Source organism: Crotalus tigris, unplaced genomic scaffold (genome assembly GCF_016545835.1).
Source record: "Crotalus tigris isolate CLP2741 ecotype Arizona unplaced genomic scaffold, ASM1654583v1 scf7180000020772.1195989, whole genome shotgun sequence".
NCBI lineage: Eukaryota > Metazoa > Chordata > Lepidosauria > Squamata > Viperidae > Crotalus > Crotalus tigris.
The window spans coordinates 104,097-124,843 of NW_024098171.1; the positions used below are offsets into that span (position 1 = coordinate 104,097).

Sequence of the window (20,747 nt, forward strand, 5' to 3'; positions counted from 1 at the left end):
AGTGCGAACCAGTTGCCAAACATCTGAATTTTGATTGTGTGACAATGGGGAAATGCTGTGATGGTCATGAGTGTGAAAGATGGTCCTAAGTCACCTTTTTCCAGTGCCATTGAATCTCTGAATGATACTAAACAAACTATTGTAAGTCGAGGACTCCGTGTTCTGTTGCTTAAACCAGGGGTCCCCAATCTATGGACTGTGGCCCATTACTGGGCCGTGGGACAGGCACGCACGTACTCACCTTCCATGCCCACAGACCCGTTGGAGCATGCGCGCGGGTGCTAGCAGTGGCAGCTAGCGCCTGAGCACATGTGCAAACAGGGCCGCTAGCCTCGTGCATGGCCCTGTTCACGCACGCATGTGCAGGCAGCCACAAATTTCCCAGCTGCTCCCTTTCCTTCCAGGCCACCAGAATGAAAAGGTTGGTGACCTCTGGCTTAAACTAGTTCGGTTTCTAAACTGCTATCTGTGTGGCTAGCCCAAGTGTAGGCAACCTTGGCTCTTTTATGACTTGTGGACTTCAACTCCCAGAATTCCTCAGCCAGCATGGCTCAGCTTGGAAACCTCTCCCTTTCCCCTCAGCATGGCTGGCTCAAGAATTCTGGGAGTTGAAGTCCACGAGTCATAAAAGAGCCAAGGTTGCCTACCTCTGGCCTAGGCCGCTTTATGACTCGTGGACTTCAACTCCCAGAATTCCTAAGCCAGCGTGGCTCAGCTTGGAAACCTCTCCCTTTCCCTTCAGCATGGCTGACTCGGGAATTCTGGGAGTTGAAGTCCATGAGTCATCAAAGAGCCAAGGTTGCCTACCCCTGGCTAGGTTTTTTATTCTATTTTTGCACCAATTTCAAAATTCCCAAGCTTCCCGGAGTGATTGTGAGATGGGTGGCACTATCAACAACAACAACAACAACCACAACAACATGTGTGTCTTACCTTTTAAAGAGCTTCATTACAAGGCTGAAGTTGAAGAGAGAGTACAGTACGAGGAAAAAGCTGTTCCAGAGACCGACCCATGCGTAAAACGCGCGGAAATCTAAATTGTAGTCGTAACAGATTCCTTTGATCACTGCAAGCAAGAAAGCCAGTTTAGTCTGCTGATGAAAGCATTATGCTAGAAACTAGGAGACAGCGAGTTCTAGCCCTTAGACTGGCAAGCTAGTTGGGTGATTTGGGGCCAATCACCAGGAGGCTGTGAGTTCTAGTCCCGCATAAGTTATGAATGTCCGCTGAGTGACTTTGGGCCAATCACCAGGAGATGGTGAGTTCTAGTCCTGGCTTAGACATGAAAACTGGATGGGTGACTTTGGGCCAATCGCCAGGAGATGGTGAGCTCTAGTCCCGCCTTAGCCATGAAAGCCGGCTGGGTGACTTTGGGCCAATCGCCAGGAGACGACGAGTTCTAGTCCCGCCTTAGCCATGAAAGCCGGCTGGGTGACTTTGGGCCAATCACCAGGAGAAGGTGAGTTCTAGTCCCGCTTTAGCCAAGAAAGCCGGCTGAGTGACTTTGGGCCAATCGCCAGGAGATGGCGAATTCTAGTCCCGCCTTAGCCATGAAAGCAGCTGGGTGACTTTGGGCCAATCGCCAGGAGAAGGCGAGTTCTAGTCCTGTCTTAGGCATGAAAGCCAGCTCAGCTGTCTGCAAGGAGTATAAATCCTTCCCCCACCATCCAGTCAGAACTGAAGAGGCTTCTGAGATGAGAAGGGAAACGTCTTCAAAGGAAAAACAAGAAAGTCCAGTTGCCTCTTGAAAAAGCACCTTTGGGACAAAGCAGTCTGAACATCGAAAGGGGATGCTGATCAAAGGGGTGGGCAGGAGGGATGAGGACCGTGCGGCAGGCAGCATGTTGAGCCCGTCGGCGGTACTCCAAAGCCTATCTCATGTGGGAACCCCGAAGCGTAGAGAGCCCAGAAAAGTGGCAAGGCTGAACTCACCGTTGATATACAGTGCCAAAGGAGCCGTAGTTAAAAGCACCACTAGTGGCTGGCCGGCGAAGAGCGCGTAAAGCAGGCCACCGATGCACTGGCCCACAATTGACTTTTGCACATCTGGAAATAAAAAAGACAATGCTGGGAAAACAAACCAGGGATTGGCTGAAGTCAACTTGTTTTGGGCTTAATGTCCTGGTTCCGACAGATGAAACTCTTCAAAGAACTTCGAGGCATTGTTTACCTTAAAGAATCTTTATTCGAGAAGCATAGCGTCAGCCCTAACACAGCCGAAGCCAAAAACTGAATTCCCCTCCCCTGAGCACACAGCATCAAAGCACAATTCCCTCCTCCAATTAACCGTCATAAACCACATTCCTCAATTAGTTTGAAATGCAGGCTTTCCCTCCAGTTCTCCAGCCCCGCCAATCCTTATCATTTCTTACTTCAATAACCTTGGTTCTCACACTAGGTCCAGTATTGTTGTGTCTAGCTAAACTCTCATGCACATTCCTCCCCCCCCCCAACATCATCTAACTCTAACTCTAACTCTAAGAAGAAGAAAATGGTTGCATCTCCATCTGTTGTCAAAGCAAAAACATCCCATGTGAGCAGTGTTGACACCTGCCTTAAACCGCAGCATTATCAGACAGGGAAAAAAACAGGTCCACATCCAGAGGTCCAATTAAATTGATTTATTGCTAAAAAGCTGTGCCGCAGGAATTTATTTATTTATGAGACTTATATACCGCTTTAAGTGCAAGCACTCTCTAAGCGGTGTACACCAGTAAGCAATGTATGTATATATATTGACATTGCCCCCAACAATCTGGGTCCTCATTTTACCTACCCCGGAAGGATGGAAGGCTGAGTCAACCTTGAGCCGGTGAGATTTGAACCGCTGACCTGCTGAACACAGTCAGCTAAAGTGGCCTGCAGCACTGCACTCTAACTGCTGCGCCACCATCTTTTCAACTATAGCTAGTCCTCAACATACGACTACCATGGACCCCAAATTTCTGTTTCTAAGTGAGACAGCGGTGAAGTGAGTTTTGCCCCTGTTCTGCGACTTTTCTGGCCACAATTGTTAAGGGGATCACTGCATTTGTTAAGTTAGTAACACGGTTGTTAAGTGAATCCGGCTTCCCTTATTGACTCTGCTTGTCAGAAAGTCACAGAAGGGGATCGCGGGACACCTCCCCCCCCCAGACACTGCAACCAGCATAAATATGAACCAGTGGCCAAGTGTCTGGGGATGCTGCGACGGTCCTAAGTGTGAAAAACGGTCATAAATCCCTTTGAACCATCAGTAAATGAATGGTTGTAAATTGAGGTCTATCTGTAATGGTGAGCACCTGCTGGGAGTTAGATAAGGGTCAAGGAATTCAAGGGGAGTTGGACTGGGTTCTATTCTATTCTAATTCTTATTTCTATTCTATTCTATTGTTATTCTATTCTTTTTTTTTTAATTTTTATTTTTAACCAACAAGACAAAACAGAACAAAGCAAAACATAACACACATACACACACAATATATACTCCTCCTTTTTTTTACAGCAATTACGTAACGATAATCTAATATTTACATTTCCCCCTTATTCTTCTTTAAATATTTGTCCTTATAGCCCCATTATTTCTTATTTACATTTTTCTTCCTTCATGTTCTACTTCTTATTAAGAATAATTCATATTATTATCATTATACATTATTGTACACATATTTTCACTTTTGACCTTTCCATATTTATTCTCCTCTATTATTTCTAGTCTTCAACCAGACATACACCTTGTTCCATACTATATAACACTCTGTGTCTTCCTTTTCTTTTATCTCTTTTGTTAATTTGTCCATCTCAGCACAGTCCAGGATTTTTATTACTTCTTCCTCTGATGGTGTATTCTCATTTTTCCAGCACTGTGCACATGCTATTCTTGCCGCCGTTATTATATGTAAAATTAAGTACCATATTTCTTTACTATATTTTCTATTTAAAATACCCAACAAAAAGATCTCTGGTTTCCAGTCTATTGTTATTTTATTCTTATTCTATTCTATTCTAATTCTATTCTATTCTAGTCTATTCTAATTCTTATTCTAGTCTATTCTAATTCTTATTTCTATTCTATTGTTATTCTATTCTATTCATTCTTATTCTATTCTAATTCTTATTTCTATTCTATTTTATTCATTCTATTCTTATTCTATTATTCTATTCTATTCTAATTCTTATTTCTATTCTATTCTATTCTTATTCTATTCTATTCTTATTGTAATTCTTATTTCTATTCTATTGTTATTCTATTCTATTCTTATTCTGTCCTATTCCTATTCTGTCCTATTCTGTTCTATTCTATTCTATTCTACTCTACTCTACTCTACTCTATTCTTATTCTATTCTAAAGACATTTCACTTCTCATCCAAGAAGTTTCTTCATTTGTGTTTTACTGACAGTCAGAATAATTAATTAGTGGAACAGCTTGCCACCAGAAGTTGTGAATGCTCCAACACTGGAGGTTTTAAACAAGAAATTGGACCATCATTTGTCAGAAATGATATAGGGTTTCCTGCCTGAGCAGGGGGTTGGAATAGATGACCTCCGAGGTCCCTTCCAACTCTATTATTATTATTATTACTACTACTACTACTACTACTACTATTATTATACTCCTGTAGGTTTTTCAGGAAGGTCTCTCTCTCTCTCTCTCTCTCTCTCTCTCTCTGTCCGAGCACAATTCTGAACTTATAGCTCAGCAAGATATGCTGTTCTTATCTTTTATAACCTTGGAAATCAGAAACATGGAATTTCCTGGATTTTGGGTCCAAGGAGACATGCGGATAAATAAAGCTAAGATTTCCTGGTCTGATTCCAACAAAGGTTTTTGTTTTTCTTTGGGCCGAGAAGACTGTTTTTAAGCTTTTCTTTTTTAAAAAAAATAAATAAAAAATCCTTGCTACCGCCTCTTATTTATTTTTAGAGCCGTCTCTAGCCTTAATGAACATTTAAAAAAAACCCCATCCTTAAGTACAAGAGGGCTCCTATTCTGCTCACTGCTGTACACCAAGGTTTTAATCAGGGTTTTTTTTTTTAATACAAAGTAAATTCTGCAAATAATTAAAACGCATAGCAATGTCCCAAATGTTGTCTTATTCAACCGAGATCACAGGCAGCAGGGCAAAACTTACTTCGTCATATGTCTCGGTTAGCAACAAAAATTAACGGTGGTCTTCAGTCAGGGCACTATCTGCTCTTTAATAATAATAATGATGATAATGATGATGATGATGATAATGATAATAATAATAATAATAATAATAATAATAATAATAATAATAATAATAATAATGTTGGAAGGGACCTTGGAGGTCATCTAGTCCAACCACCTGCTCAGGCAGGAAACCCTACACCATTTCGGACAAATGGCTGTCCAGTCTCTTCTTAAAAACTTCCAGTGTTGGAGCATTCACCGCTTCTGGAGGCAGGTTGTTCCACTGTTAATTGTTCTAACTGTCAGGAAGTTTCTCCTTAGTTCTAGGTTGCTTCTCTCCTTGATTAGTTTCCATCCGTTGCTTCTTGTCCTGCCTTCAGGGGCTTTGGAGAATAGCTTGACTCCCTCTTCTTTGGGCAGCCCCTGAGATACTGGAAGACTGCTATCCTGTCCCCCCCTTGTCCTTCTCTTCATTAAACTAGACATACCCAATTCCAACAACCATTCCTTATATGTTTTAGCCTCCAGTCCCCTAATCATCTTTGTTGCTCTTCTCTGCACTCTTTCTAGAGTCTCAACATCTTTTCTACATCGTGGTGACCAAAACTGGATGCAGTCTTCCAAGTGTGGCCTTACCAAGGCCTTGTAAAGTGGTACTAACAGTTCACCTGATCTTGATTCTATCCGCTAGAGCAGCGTTTCTCAACGTTTGTGTGACGGCGACCCCGTCACACAAACGTTATGCACATGCGTGGTGCGGCTCCGTGCGCGGCGCGCATGCGTGACGCCGCCCCCGGAGGGGACAAAATGGCGGGTCGCCGCCTTTGGCGACCCCCGAAAAGTGGTCGATCGACCCCAAATGGGGTCGCGACCCATAGGTTGAGAACCGCTGCGCTAGAGAGCTGCTCAAGTAGGATCTGCTCACTACTCAGACACCCCCCCCCATTCCAACGTAAACACGGGAAGGGCCACTCACCTATGACCCCCTCGGTGTTCTCGTCATTCAGGGACCCGAAAGCAATGGTTGGTAGGAGGCAGGCAAAATAGAGGAAGATCATGGTGGTGATGTATTTCCCTATCGCTTTGTTGTTGCCAATAATGCCTAAAAGAAAAGAAAAAAAAAGAAGCCCAAATAGCGGATTAAAAACGTGGAAAAGAACCAGGTGTGCGCCCTGGGGAATTCTGGGAACTGTAGTTAACTCACAAGAGCACCAAGGCTATTGGGGGCTTCCTTCCTTCCATCCTTTCCTTTCTTCGTCCCCCCCTCCCATCTTCTTCTTTCCTTTCTTCCTATTTTTTCTTTTCCTCCCTCCCTTTTCTCCCTTCTCTTTTTCCTTCCTTCCTCTCCCTTCATTTGTTCCTTTTGTTCTTTCCCTCCCTCCTTCTATTATTCTCCTTTCCTTCCTCTCCCTCCTGCTTCCTTCCTCCATCTTTTTTCCTTTCTTCCTAACCTTTTTTCTTTCCCTTTCTTTCTTTCTTTCTTCCTTCCTTCCTTCCTTCCTTCCTTCCTTCCTTCCTTCCTTTTCATTCCTTCCTCCCTCCATCACTCCCTCCCTCTTCCTTCCCACATGTTACAATCCATAATGAAAGCTTTCCTCTTAATTTTCCCCTCTTCCACAAGGGATGGTTAATTGTCTGGCAGCAATTAATTAAGGGAACCTGGCATGAATAAACTTATGAAGAATTTCTCTTTAATTTTATTTTTTAAATGTTTACCCATTTTCACATCCTCTTTGTGATCTTGAGCGTTCCCTTTCAGCACGTAGGTAGGTATTAATTTTTTTTTTGTACTGTTAGTGTTGTACTTTTATAATATTTACCAACCATAGCTTTGGTTGCCTTTCATTCCATTCCATTCTCATTATCGAAATAAGCACATTTTCCACCTGATTGTATTTTAAGACAGTCTAAAAAAATTACAGATGTTCACTGATGGATTTAAAAATTTAAAATGATTCCTGAATCAGGGAATTATCCAACATTTTCTCTTTTTTGGAGGGGGGGGGAAGCAGGTGTCATGTAGAACTCTTGTCATTTAATTTAACCTTGATTACCCACAGCATGTAGGTAATCCAAAACATACAACAGTTCACTTAGTGACCGTTTCAAGTTACAACAGCACTGGAAAAAAAGGACTGTTTTTCACGCTTACGACCGTTATAGCATCTTCATGGTCACACGATCAAAATTCAGAGGCTTGGCAACTGACTCGTATTTATGACGGTTGCAGCGTCCCAGGGTCAGGTGGTCCCCTTTTTGTGACCTTTCGACAAGCAAAGTCAATGGGGGAAGGCAGATTCACTTAACAGCCGTGTTGCTAACTTAACAAGCGCAGTGGTTCACTTAGCGACGGTGGCAAGAAAGGTCAAGTGGGGCAGAACCCACTTAGCAGCTGTCTCGCTTAGCGACGGAAATGTTGAGCTCAATTATTGGATTTTATAGGGTGGTTTTATTTTTGTAAGATGCCCAGAGTTGCAGCCATATAAACTTTCAAAATAGAGAATAAAATAAAATATATAAAATAAAACAAAAGCAGTTCTAGAAGAGAATGCAGTTTGTGGGGGGGGGGAGGAGGAGGAGGAAGACTGTGGGATCCTTGGTGCTCTCTGAGCTGGGTGGTTTTCTTGCAGACGTTTCATGACCCAACTAGGTAACACCATCAGTCCTAGAAGGAAGTGAGGGTAGAGGAGGAAGAGGAAGAGAAGGAGGGGGAGGAGGATGAAGAAGAAAAATAAGAGGAGGAGGAGGAACTGGAAGTGGAAGGGGATGGAGGAGGAGGGAGAGAGGGAGGAGAAGAAGGAGAAGAAGGAGAAGGAGAAGGAGAAGGAGAAGGAGGAGGAGGAGAAGAAGAAGAAGAAGAAGAAGAAGAAGAAGAAGAAGAAGAAGAAGAAGAAGAAGAAGAAGAACAACAACAACAACAACAACAACAACAACAGGAGGAGGAGGAGGAGGAGGAGTACGACGACGGCTGTGGGGTCCTTGGTGCTCTCTGAGCTTGGTGGTTTTCTTGGAGACATTTCATGACCCAACTAGGTAACATCATCAGTCCTAGAACGACGTGAGGGTAGAGGAGGAAGAGGAAGAGGAAGAGAAGGAGGGGGAGGAGGATGAAGAAGAAAAATAGGAGGAAGTGGAAGTGGAAGGGGATGGAGGAGGAGGGAGAGAGGGAGGAGGAGAAGGAGAAGGAGGAGGAGGAGGAGGAGGAGGAGGAGGAGGAGGAGGAGGAGAAGAAGAAGAAGAAGAAGAAGAAGAAGAAGAAGAAGAAGAAGAAGAAGAAGAAGAAGAAGAACAACAACAACAACAACAACAACAACAGGAGGAGGAGGAGGAGGAGGAGTACGACGACGGCTGTGGGGTCCTTGGTGCTCTCTGAGCTTGGTGGTTTTCTTGGAGACATTTCATGACCCAACTAGGTAACACCATCAGTCCTAGAAGGAAGTGAGGGTAGAGGAGGAAGAGGAAGAGAAGGAGGGGGAGGAGGATGAAGAAGAAAAATAAGAGGAGGAGGAGGAACTGGAAGTGGAAGGGGATGGAGGAGGAGGGAGAGAGGGAGGAGAAGAAGGAGAAGAAGGAGAAGGAGAAGGAGAAGGAGAAGGAGGAGGAGGAGAAGAAGAAGAAGAAGAAGAAGAAGAAGAAGAAGAAGAAGAAGAAGAAGAAGAAGAAGAAGAACAACAACAACAACAACAACAACAACAACAGGAGGAGGAGGAGGAGGAGGAGGAGTACGACGACGGCTGTGGGGTCCTTGGTGCTCTCTGAGCTTGGTGGTTTTCTTGGAGACATTTCATGACCCAACTAGGTAACATCATCAGTCCTAGAACGACGTGAGGGTAGAGGAGGAAGAGGAAGAGGAAGAGAAGGAGGGGGAGGAGGATGAAGAAGAAAAATAGGAGGAAGTGGAAGTGGAAGGGGATGGAGGAGGAGGGAGAGAGGGAGGAGGAGAAGGAGAAGGAGGAGGAGGAGGAGGAGGAGGAGGAGGAGGAGGAGGAGGAGAAGAAGAAGAAGAAGAAGAAGAAGAAGAAGAAGAAGAAGAAGAAGAATAAGAAGAAGAAGAAGAAGAAGAAGAAGAAGAAGAAGAAGAAGAAGAAGAAGAAGAAGAAGAAGAAGAAGAAGAAGAAGAAGAAGAAGAAGAAGGTCTATGGGGTCCTTGGTGCTTTTCTTGCAGACATTTCATTACCAATCTAGGTAACAGCATCAGTGCTAGAAGGCAGTGGGGTTTTTAGTGCCCCTGATAACGTTACCTAGTTTGGTAATGAAACATCTGCAAAAAGCAACCAAGCTCGGGGAACACCAAAGACCTCTCCAACTATATTTAAAACGTGTGACTCTGATTATGAGACAATACTATTGTGTGCGGGATTATAATACTGTGTTTTGCCGCCCCACGTAAAGCTCTCGGCATACGTGGGCAACCCTTGATGTGGGTCAGAGGGCATCCCCTTATGGCTGTAGACTTGGGGAAACCTTCTCGAAACCCACCCGGTGAATTTTTCCTTTCCACAAGGCCGAGTTGTCAGACCCTGGTAAACAGGACACGGCACAAATCTCTCCCCCCCCCGCCGTAAACAGCAGCTCACCTACCGTCAGTGAAGTCCAGAGCGTACACTGGAAGCCTTCTAGCAATGTCATCAAAAATCCCTTTGCCAACATTGAAGAAATCGTGCAGCTGAAGGGAGGAAGGAAATGTCATCTCGGTTCAAGTATGCTCCTCTATTGTTGGAGGCAAGGCAGCCCGCAGGCCTCCGCCAGGCTGGCGGGAACAGCCCACGGGCGGACAGGAATTCAAAAGAAATGAGGATGGGGCACATGGGAGGCCAGACAGAGAGAGAAACGGGGGGGGGGTCCTCCAAAATGGCGTCGGGTCTCCAGATGCACCGCAAAAGGCAAGGAGGGCCTTGCCGCACGCAAAGCCATCAAAAAGCACCGTCAACCTGGGCGAAGTTAATTTGAGGAGGGGGATATTTGAAGCTCGAGGTTGAACTGGAGGGGGGGGGGTCCTGGGTGCCCTCTGAGCTGGGTGGTTTTCTTGCAGACGTTTCATGACCCGACTAGGTAACGTCAGGAGTGCTAGAAAAGGTGAAAGAGCTGTGTGTGGGAGGGGAGAAGGAGGTCATCTTTGATGCTCTCTGAGCTTGGTGATTTTCTTGCAGACATTTTATTACCAAACTAGATACACATCATCAGTGCTAGTAGGGAGAAGGATTTGAGGACTGGAGGAGGAGGAGGAGGAGGAATACTGTGGGGTCCTTGTTGCTCTCTGAGCTTGGTGATTTTCTTGCAGACGTTTCATAGCCCAACTAAGTAACATCATCAGTGCTTCAAAGGAATGGGGTTTGGAAGGAGGAGGAGGAGGAGGAGGAGGAGGAGGAGGAGGAGGAGGAGGAGGAGGAGGAGGAGGAGGAGGAGGAGGAGAAGAAGAAGAAGAAGAAGAAGAAGAAGAAGAAGAAGAAGAAGAAGAAGAAGAAGAAGAAGAGGAGGAGGAGAGAAGAAGAAGAAGAAGAAGAAGAAGAAGAAGAAGAAGAAGAAGAAGAAGAAGAAGAAGAAGAAGAAGAAGAAGAAGAAGAAGAAGAAGAAGAAGAAGAAGAGGACTGTGGGGTCCTTGGTGCTCTCTGAGCTTGGTGGTTTTCTTGTAGACGTTTCATGACCCAACTAGGTAACATCATCAGTCCTAGAAGGAAGTAAGGGTAGAGGAGGAAGAGGAGGAGGGGGAGGAGGATGAAGAAGAAAAATAGGAGGAAGTGGAAGTGGAAGGGGATGGAGGAGGAGGGAGAGAGGGCGGAGGAAGAGGAGGAGGAGGAGGAGGAGGAGGAGGAGGAGGAGGAGGAGGAGAAGAAGAAGAAGAAGAAGAAGAAGAAGAAGAAGAAGAAGAAGAAGAAGAAGAAGAAGAAGAAGAAGAAGAAGAAGAAGAAGAAGAAGAAGAAGAAGAAAGGGAGGAGGAAGAGGAGGAGGAGGAGGAGAACTGTGGGGTCCTTGGTGCTCTCTGAGCTGGGTGGTTTTCTTGCAGACGTTTCATGACCCAACTAGGGAACATCATCAGTGCTACAAAGGAGTGGGGTTTGTGGGTGGGGGAAGGAGGAGGAGGAGGAGGACGACGACAATGACTATGACTGTGGACAGACTGGCACCAAAAATGAAAGCGAAAGAAGGTTCAGATTACTTTACAACATGGGATACATTTTATCAGTGGACTAGAGAGAAAGGAGTTTAACATGTATTAGTAAACTAAACATTGGAACCCAGACAATATGTTGCTGATAAAATATTAAGGGTTTGTGATTCTAAAAAATTAATAAAATATTGGGGGGGGGGAGTTAACATCTTCAGTGCTATAGTAACGATGCAGTAATCAATAACCTCACTAGCACTGATAACGTTATCTAGTTTGGTAATGAAACGTTCCTTGAGAAAACCACGAAGGTCAGAGAGCACAAAATTAATTTTGCTTCCTGCTGTTTGCTGGCCGGCTGCTCGCCCCTCGGTCTCTGGGGGTCTCTTTCCACCCACCTAGTCTTCCAGGTGAGGTTTTGTAGCGGACCCTCAAAATTAAACATGTACAAGTAGTCCTTGACTTACAAGCATTCATTTAATGACCAGGAGAAGTTGCAGCAGTGCTAAAAATACCTGACTTACGACCGTTTTTCACATGTTATCACCCTTGCAGCATCCCCAGGGTTATTTGATTGAAGTTCAGACACTTGGCAATTGACTCATACTTATAACGGTTGCAGTGTCCCGGGATCACGTGATCCTCTTTGGTGACCTCCTGACTAGCAAAGTCAATGGAGGGGGGGGAGCCAGATCCGCTTAACGACCATGTTACTAACTTAACAAATGCAGAGATTCGCTTAAGAACTGTGACTCGCTTAACCACCATCTTGCTTAGCGATGGAGTATTTTGGGTTCCGCTGTGGTCATAAGTTGAGGACTACTTGAAGAACCTCTTAGAGCAGTGTTTCTCAACCTTGACAATTTTAAGGCATGTGGACTTCAACTCCCAGAATTCCACAGCCAGCATTGCTGGCTGTGGAATTCTGGGAGTTGAAGTCCACATGCCTTAAAATTGTCAAGGTTGAGAAACACTGTCTTAGAGGACAGGGGTAGGCAACCTCAGCTCTTTTATGACTTGTGGACTTCAACTCCCAGAATTCCTGAGGCAGCTTAAGGAACGGCGGCCTCTTTATGACGTGGACTTCAACTCCCGGAATTCAACTCCTGGCTCAGCTTGGAAACCTCTCCTTTTCCCCTCAGCGTGGCTGGCTCAGGAATTCTGTGAGTTGAAGTCCACGAATCATAAAAAAGCCAAGGTTGTCTGTCTCTGGCCTAGGCCGCTTTATGACTGGTGAACTTCAACTCCCAGAATTCCTGAGCCAGCCTGGCTCAGCTTGGAAACCTCTCCCTTTCCCCTCAGCATGGCTGGCTCAGGAATTCTGGGAGTTGAAGTCCACGAATCATAAAAAAGCCAAGGTTGTCTGTCTCTGGCCTAGGCCGCTTTATGACTGGTGAACTTCAACTCCCAGAATTCCTGAGCCAGCCTGGCTCAGCTTGGAAACCTCTCCCTTTCCCCTCAGCATGGCTGGCTCAGGAATTCTGGGAGTTGAAGTCCACCAGTCATAAAAGAGCCGAGGTTGCCTACCCGTCTTAGGAGGACACCTGCCACTCTAAGGGACCACGGCCGCATTTTGAGGACCTGAAGCACGGCACCAGCTTCCCTTATCCTCTACCTTCAGAGGCTTGGGACCATGGGCTTTGTGGTCCTCGGTCATGGCCGAGGGCCTCTGGTTGACCACCATCAGCAGGTGTCGTTGGTGGACCAAAGCTTCTTTGAATTCTTCTTCAGTTTTGGTTTCCAAAAGTTTCTGCCGGAAGGTGATGTCCGAAAACATGGTGGCAAATGTCCGGCCCACTTCGGTGGCTGTTTTGGTACTTTTCTGAAGAAGTAAAAACAAGGAAAGCAAAAGAGACATTAATGAATAAGGCAAACATCTACATCAGGGGTCCTCAACCTTGGCGACTTTAAGACTTGTGGACTTCAACTCCCAGAATTCCCCAGCCAGCCACGCTGAGGGGAAAGGGAGAGGTTTCCAAGTTTAAAACATGTAGACATCAACTCCCAGATGGAATTCTGGGAGTCGAAGTCCTGAAGGCAGGACGAGAAGCAACGGATGGAAACTAACCAAGGAGAGAAGCAACCTGGAACTAAGGAGAAACTTCCTGACAGTGAGAACAATTGACCAGTGGAACAACCTGCCTCCAGAAGCGGTGAATGCTCCAACACTGGAAGTTTTTAAGAAGAAACTGGCAGCCATTTGTCCGAAATGGTAGAGGGTTCCCTTCCTGAACAAGGGGTTGGACTAGATGACCTCCAAGGTCCCTTACAACTTTATTATTATTATTATTATTATAAGTCTTAAAGTTGCCAAGTTTGGAAACCCCTGTGTTGTTAGGTCATCACTGTGGGCCGAAGAGTGACAGAGACTTAACAGAGCAAAGTGATATTTCCCCACACGAAGCTCTTTCACCCGCGCATGAAACAGGAAGAATTTGGCCTGGAAGCGACACCCAGGCACCTCCCACAGGCCCAGGAGGAGAGCAAACGTACCATTTTTGGAGGCGCGAGCACCAAAATCACGAATCTCACTTCACAGGAATTCTCCCCCCAGTTCTGGGGTCTTTCAAGGCGGCTGATACAAACGTGACGGCGCTGGAGGGATTTTATAGTGCAACTGTCAAAAACAAGAGAGGATGATTTCAGCAGGATCGGAGCGCCTTCTGGGAAGGACGTTGGCTTGGAAAGGAGAGACAAGGTTAGACCTTCTACGGCAGTGGTTCTCAACCTTTTTAATGCCGCGAACCCCCAACCGGTCGTAAGTCGAGGACTACTCAACTGGTCGTAAGTCGAGGATTACTCAACTGGTGCAGCACCGTTTGCAGAATGGGACTTTTGGCGGGCTCAGCAGGGCAGAGACAGCCTGGACAATTCCTATTGGCTTTTGAAAGCCAATAGAATGAGACTCTATTCAAGAGAGTCCATTCGATTGGCTTTCAAAAGCCAATAGAATAAAAAGGAGTAGCACAGCTAAGGAAAAAGGGGGAAAAAAATGGAGGACTGCGTTGTTCGGTGACCCCCGTGAAATGGTCGTTCGACTCCAAATGGGGTCCCGACCCACAGGTTGAGAACCACTGTTCTACGGGGATTCTCAATCATCCAGGTCACAGTTGTCCCCAAGGTGCTTCTTCACGAGGCCGCTGGACTTGCTTCGTTTTTCTTTGAAGACGTTTCGCTTCTCGCCCCCAAAGCTTCTTCGGCTTCGTAAGAGCCGAAGAAGTTTCTTGGAGGTGTTCAAAGAACAGCAAAGAAAGTCCAGTGGCCTTGTGAAAAAGCAACTTTGGGATAAGGTTAGCCCTCGTTTCCACGACAACAGGGAACTGACTGTGGAAGACCCTCCTAATTTGCACAGAAAATGTACCCCTCCTGCATCACACGCTGATTTCTGAGAAGGATCCTGAGGAAGTGACCCCTTAGCCCCCTTGACAAAAATTAAGGGGAAGGTCAACAGAGATGACAATTGGTTTCTCTTCTCTCTGGGGATCTGTGTGTACAAACATGGGGTCCTGACTGCTCTCTGAGGTTGGCGGTTCCCTTGCAGACATTTCAAGACTCAACTAGCAGTGCAAGAAGGGAGTGGGGAGGAGAGGAGGGGGGGGGTGAGGAGGAGGAGGAGGAGGAGGAGGGAGGAGGATGAAAAAGAGGATGACTGTAGGGTCTTTGGTGCTCTCTGAGCTTGACTGTTCTCTTACAGACATTTCATGACTCAACTAGGTAACATTATCAATGCTACAAGGAAGTAGGGTTGAGGAGGAGGAGGAGGAGGAGGAAGAGGAGGAGGACGATGACAACGACAACGGCTGTGGTGTCCTTGCTGTTCTCTGAGCTTGGTAGTTTTCCTGAAGATGCTTCATCACCCAACTAGGTAACATCATCAGTGCTGGAAGGGAGGGAGGGAGGGAAGAAGGGAGGAGGAGGAGGAGGAGGAGAAGAAGAAAAAGAAGCAGGAGGAGGAGAAGGAAAAGGAGGAGGAGGAGAAGGAGGAGGAGGAGAAGAAGGAGGAGGAGGAGGAGGAGGAGGAGGAGGAAGAGGAGGAGGAGGAGAAGGAGAAGGAGAAGAAGAAGAAGAAGAAGAAGAAGAAGAAGAAGAAGAAGAAGAAGAAGAAGAAGAAGAAGAAGAAGAAGAAGAAGAAGAAGAAGAATAAGAAGAAGAAGAAGAAGAAGAAGAAGAAGAAGAAGAAGAAGAAGAAGAAGAAGAAGAAGAAGAAGAAGAAGAAGAAGAAGAAGAAGAAGAAGAAGAAGAAGAAGAAGAAGAAAGTCTGTGGGGTCCTTGGTGCTCTCTGATCTGGATTGTTTTCTTGCAGACATTGGATGACCCAACTAAGTAACATCATCAGTTCTAGAAGGGAGTGGGATTAGAGAGGAGGAGGAGGAGGAGGAGGAGGAGGAGAACTATGATTCCTTGATGCTCTCTAAGCTTGGTTGTTATCTTGTAGATGTTTCATGAGCCAACTAGGTAACATCATCAGTGCTGGGAGGGAGGGAAGGAGAACTGTGGTTCCTTGGTGCTTTCTGAACTTGATAGTTTTCTTGTAGATGTTTCATGATCCAACTAAGTAACATCATCAGTGCTACAAGGGAGAGGAGGAGGAGGAGGAGGAGGAGAATTTTGGGTCCTGGGTGCTCTCTGAGCTTGGTGATTTTCTTGAAGATGCTTCATCACCCAACTAGGAAGCATCATCAGTGCTAGAAGGAAGTGGGGTTTGAGGAGGAGGTTAATTGAGGCGTCCTTGGTGATCTCTAAGCTCGGCTGTCCTCTTGCAGATATTTCATGACCCAACTAGGTAACATCACCCGTGCTAGAAAGGAGGGGAGTTGGACTTTGTTTATAAACAGTTGGCTTGTCCTGTCAGCGTTGGTCAAAGTCCCAAAGATGCTTTTTCACAGCTCTCTGGAAGACAGCAAAGTCCACATTCTGGACAGAGGGGACCTCTGATTTGAAAGAGGAGTCAAAGAGGCCATCTGCATTACGATTGTGTAGCCCTCCCTCAACAGAGGGGGAGGGATACAACACCCCCTCCCCATCTCCTGTTTACCACACAGATAAACCTCCGAATGGCCTCAACGATTCTCAGAAAGAGTACTAACGACCAGACGACTGCAAGGCGTATAAATCTTCCATCCTCCACCATTCAGTCAGAACTGAAGAAGCTTCTGGGATGAGAAGCGAAACAAAGAAAGTCCCATTGCCTTTTGAAAAAGCCCCTTGGGGACAACCCTTGACCTGGAAGGCAGAGAATCTCCACAGATACCCACTGACAATTCATCAATTAAAAAAAAAAATCTATAAAAACTCCAGCTAACTGCTAAGCCAGGGCTTTTAAACCTTTTTCACCCATTGTACCACTTTTAGGATAGGGCAATATCCGAGAACCACCAGTCGCCTAGCAAGGTGTCAAAAACTTGATGACCAAAAAAAAAAAAAAGTGATAAAAGTACAGGTAGTCGACTTACAGCAGTTCGCTTAGTGACTGTTCGAAGTTATAATGGCACTGAAAAAAGGGCCCCCCAAGCCACAGGTGAGCAAGACACCTGCCTGCCCCCCCCCAGCGGTGCTCTTCCTCCTGTCCGAGGTTTTCTCATTGTTGTGAGCATTTCTGTTGAGGATTGGCAGCGGGGTTGGGGGGGGGTGTTTGGTTTTTATTTTCCCTGTCGGCTGGGTGGTTGCAGCAGGTTTTGGTCCCTTCACATGACCCTGGGACACCGTGACCGTCATAAATATGAATCAGTTGCCAAGTATCTGAATGTAAATCACAAGACCCTGGAGAGGCTGCAACATTCCAGCTGATCGGCGCTTCTCCTGGGCTCAGCAGAAGCGCCAGGATCAGTGCTGCTTTCCAGCTGATCGGGGCTTCTTCTGGGCTCAGCAGAAGCACCAGGATCAGCGCCAAGCTCCAGCTGGAGCCTGATCCTGGTGCTTCCACTGAGCCCTGACAGCCCCAATCAGCTGGAAAGCAGCACTGATCCTGGCGCATCCGCTGAGCCCTGCAACTCCAGCCGTCTCTCGCTCAGGCTTGTGCAGTGCTGCCACCGGTTCAGCTCATTCCCCCCCCCCCCGCTACCACTTCTCTAGGATGGTTGCGTACCACCTGCCAGGTGCCAATGTACCACAGGTGGTACCCTTACCACTGGTTGAAAAGCCCTGTGCTAAGTGATTCCTATCGCACTGATGTTGATCTGCTCCACTAAGGCGGGCCGATGAGGATCATCAACCTGCCAAAACCTGGTTGCGTGTCCATTTTCTTGCACAAACTTCCCTTTCCTGCAATTACGGAGAGCAGATACGAAAGAATTTTCTGAGGCAACTTGGCTTATCTGTCAAATCCTCTGGCTTCCTGGGTGGTTTAAGCGCTCATGCATATTCATCAGCCAAAAGTGGTGCACAGAGAGAACGGCTTAATGCGCTCTTTGCAATTCAGGGTTTCGTTCTTTGCATCCACTAAGGCAACGGCTTCCATTTTTATTCAATAGCAATCATGTTTATCCGATCTTGGACCAGGGAAAAAAAATGCAGGGTTTTTTTTTCCTTTTAGGAAACGTTGTGAACCTCAAAACATCCTGCTCTACTGAAAAACATTACGACTTATGACCATAATTTCTGTCGCTAAGCAAGATATTTGTTAAGTTAAGCTTTGCCTGGTTTTATGATCTGTCTTGCCACAGTTGTTAAGTGAGTCACTGCAGTTATTAAGTGAGTAACAGGCTTGTTAAGTGAATATTAATGGGAAACTAAAAACTGGGAAAAACTAATTGGGACATTGATTGTCTATAAAGACTGAATGTTAAAATAAAATAACCAGGATATGTATAAGCTAAACATTATCGATAAATGCAAGAATGTTATTTTTATTTAATTGATATAATAAGAACTGCATTAGTTTAAATAGGAGACAGTAAATACTAAGGGGAAAAGAGAGGACATATTTAATGGGGTAGTTTGAGACTTGCACTAAAGGTATTTGCATTTCATTGTATTTGTATTTGATTAACTCAGCCGCCCCATTGCTTTTTAAATACTTAAATGTAGAATTAGAAAATCAATAAAACATTTTAAAAAAAACAGAATTGTTAAGTGAATCTGGCTTCCCCCATTGACTTTGCTGGTCAGAGGTTGCAAAAAGATAAGATAAGATGATAAGAGAGATAAGATATAAGATAAGATAACCTTTATTGTCATTTTTTTTATTGTGGGCACAATGGCACACATCAAAAATGAAATTTAGTTGCCCGCTCTCAAAGTGAAACACATACATGACGCACACCTAAACATACGTGATTGAGGATGCAACCGTCGCAAATACATGCCAGTTGCCAAGCGTCTGAATTTTGATCACGTGACCGCAGGGACCCTGCAACGGTCGTAAGTGTGAAAACGATTTAAGTCGTTTTTTTCAGTGACTTTGAAATGGTCACTAAATGAACTGTTGTAAGTCAAGGACTACCTGTACTACGGCAGGCTTGACTTTTTCAAAATAAAACCCAGTTCAGCTAAACGTTACTAACCTGGTTGTTAAGTGACCCCGATTTTCCCCCATTGACTTTCCTTGTCAGACAATCGCAAAAGAGGATCATGGGATCCCCCTGGGACACTGCGACCGTCATAAATACGAGTCAAGGTGCCAAGTGGCTGAATTCTGACCACCTGACCGCAGGGATGCTGCAATGACCGTTAAGTGTGAAAACGGTCGCAACTCAGTGCTGTTGTAAACTTCGAACGGTCACTAAATGAATTGTTGTAAGTAAAACAAAATACTCCTGTGTAGAATATAATGCCCTAGGCCAGAGGTAGGGAACCATGACTGCTTTATGATTTGTGGACTTCAACTCCCAGAATTCCTGAGCCAGCATGGCTCAGCTTGGAAACCTCTCCCTTTCCCCTCAGCATGGCTGGCTCAGGAATCCTGGGAGTTGAAGTCCACGAGTCATAAAGAGCCAAGCTTGCCCACCCCTGGCCTAGGCCGCTTTATGGCTCATGGACTTCAACTCCCAGAATTCCTGAGCCAGCATGGCTCAGCTTGGAAACCTCTCCCTTTCCCCTCAGCGTGGCTGGCTCAGGAATCCTGGGAGTTGGAAGTCCACGAGTCATAAAGAGCCAAGCTTGCCCACTCCTGGCCTAGGCCGCTTTATGACTCATGGACTTCAACTCCCAGAATTCCTGAGCCAACATGGCTCAGCTTGGAAACCTCTCCCTTTCCCCTCAGTGTGGCTGGCTCAGGAATTCTGGGAGTTGAAGTCCACAAGTCATAAAGTAGCCTAGACCTAGGCCTACCTCTGGCCTAGGCCCTTTTCTGGCCTAGGCTATTTTCTTCCCTGGAGTTTGAATTTCTCCAGAAATGTCTTTTTTCAATCTCTCTAAAACCCAAGCTGGATTGGGTGAAAACCGAATGTCATCCTTCTGCCTGCTGTCCAGACAGGAACCATTTTAGCCACGCCAACATCCAAGAACTTTTGACAAGGGGTTACGTCGTCAAAAAAACCTAAAAAAACAATTATGAAAGAATTTCAGCGACTCTCGTGGCTCTTTGGAGCTATTTATAGTCAATTCAGGGTACAAATTTTCACCTCTCTCGCTGGCCCAATCCAGAGTGTTGGATTGCCTTCATTTTGGGGGGCTGAGAGCCCCGTTTCCATCTGCTTTCGTTTTGTAACGGACAGCTCTGCCATCAAGTTTTATTTTCTGTTTTTTTTTTACTTCTGACAAATGTGAGAACTTCACTTCGCACTTCAGATGCTTCTCATAAAGCCTTGTCAGGACCCTGAATTTCATCCTTAATGTGATTTTATTTTTTGAGCCCGGCTATGACATCTCCGCTGCTGCTAGCTTCAGTAGACAGCAAGGGCTTGGGGGTGGATGATGGGTTTTCAGGTCACTTAAGGCCTCCAATAAGATACGAATATTCCAGATTTACAGTGGGTGATTGTGTCACGCCAAATCCCAAGGGTTGAAGTGATATCCAAGAGACCTCCCTCCTTGCGGCTCGTCCTCCACTTACGACAGTTTGTTTAGTGACCGTTCAAAGTTGTAATGGCACTGAAAAAAGTGACTTGTGATCGTTTTTCACACATAATAATAATAATAATAATAATAATAATAATAATAATAAAGTTGGAAGGGACCTTGGAGGTCATCTAGTCCAACCCCCTGCTCAGGCAGGAAACCCTATACCATTTCAGACCTACGACCGTTTCAGCAATCCCATGCTCACTGATCAAAATTGGGACACTTGGGCAACTTGACTCGTATTGATGACGGTTGCAGTGTTCCGGAGGTCATGTGATCCCTCTTTTGTGACCATCTGAAACGAAAAGCCGATGGGGAAACCAGATCCACTTCACAAGCGTGTTAGCAATGTTTCGTTCAACTTGATTTTATTTTCTTTCGAAAAAGTTAAGCCTCCTTTTGACTTACCACTGTTCATTTAATGACCGTTCAAAGCTAATGACTGTTTTTTTTCCTACTTACGGGCATTTGCACCTCCTTTTAGTCACGTGATCAAAACTGAGACG

At 45.5% G+C, this 20,747-nt stretch overlaps 1 protein-coding gene across 3 annotated transcripts in view; it reads right to left on the bottom strand.

Moving 5' to 3' along the window:
• Nucleotides 1–20,747, bottom strand: part of SLC4A11 (solute carrier family 4 member 11) — a 128,066-nt gene that overhangs the window by 30,428 nt on the left and 76,891 nt on the right. For all 3 annotated transcript variants that reach the window (XM_039368366.1, XM_039368365.1, XM_039368367.1), the window contains exons 7-12: nucleotides 13,735–13,858; nucleotides 12,857–13,063; nucleotides 9,717–9,801; nucleotides 6,112–6,237; nucleotides 1,933–2,046; nucleotides 934–1,066 (exon numbers count right to left, since the gene is read on the bottom strand). In XM_039368366.1, the coding sequence (XP_039224300.1) occupies nucleotides 934–1,066; nucleotides 1,933–2,046; nucleotides 6,112–6,237; nucleotides 9,717–9,801; nucleotides 12,857–13,063; nucleotides 13,735–13,858 (789 nt within the window). The remainder of the gene's footprint in view (nucleotides 1–933; nucleotides 1,067–1,932; nucleotides 2,047–6,111; nucleotides 6,238–9,716; nucleotides 9,802–12,856; nucleotides 13,064–13,734; nucleotides 13,859–20,747) is intronic.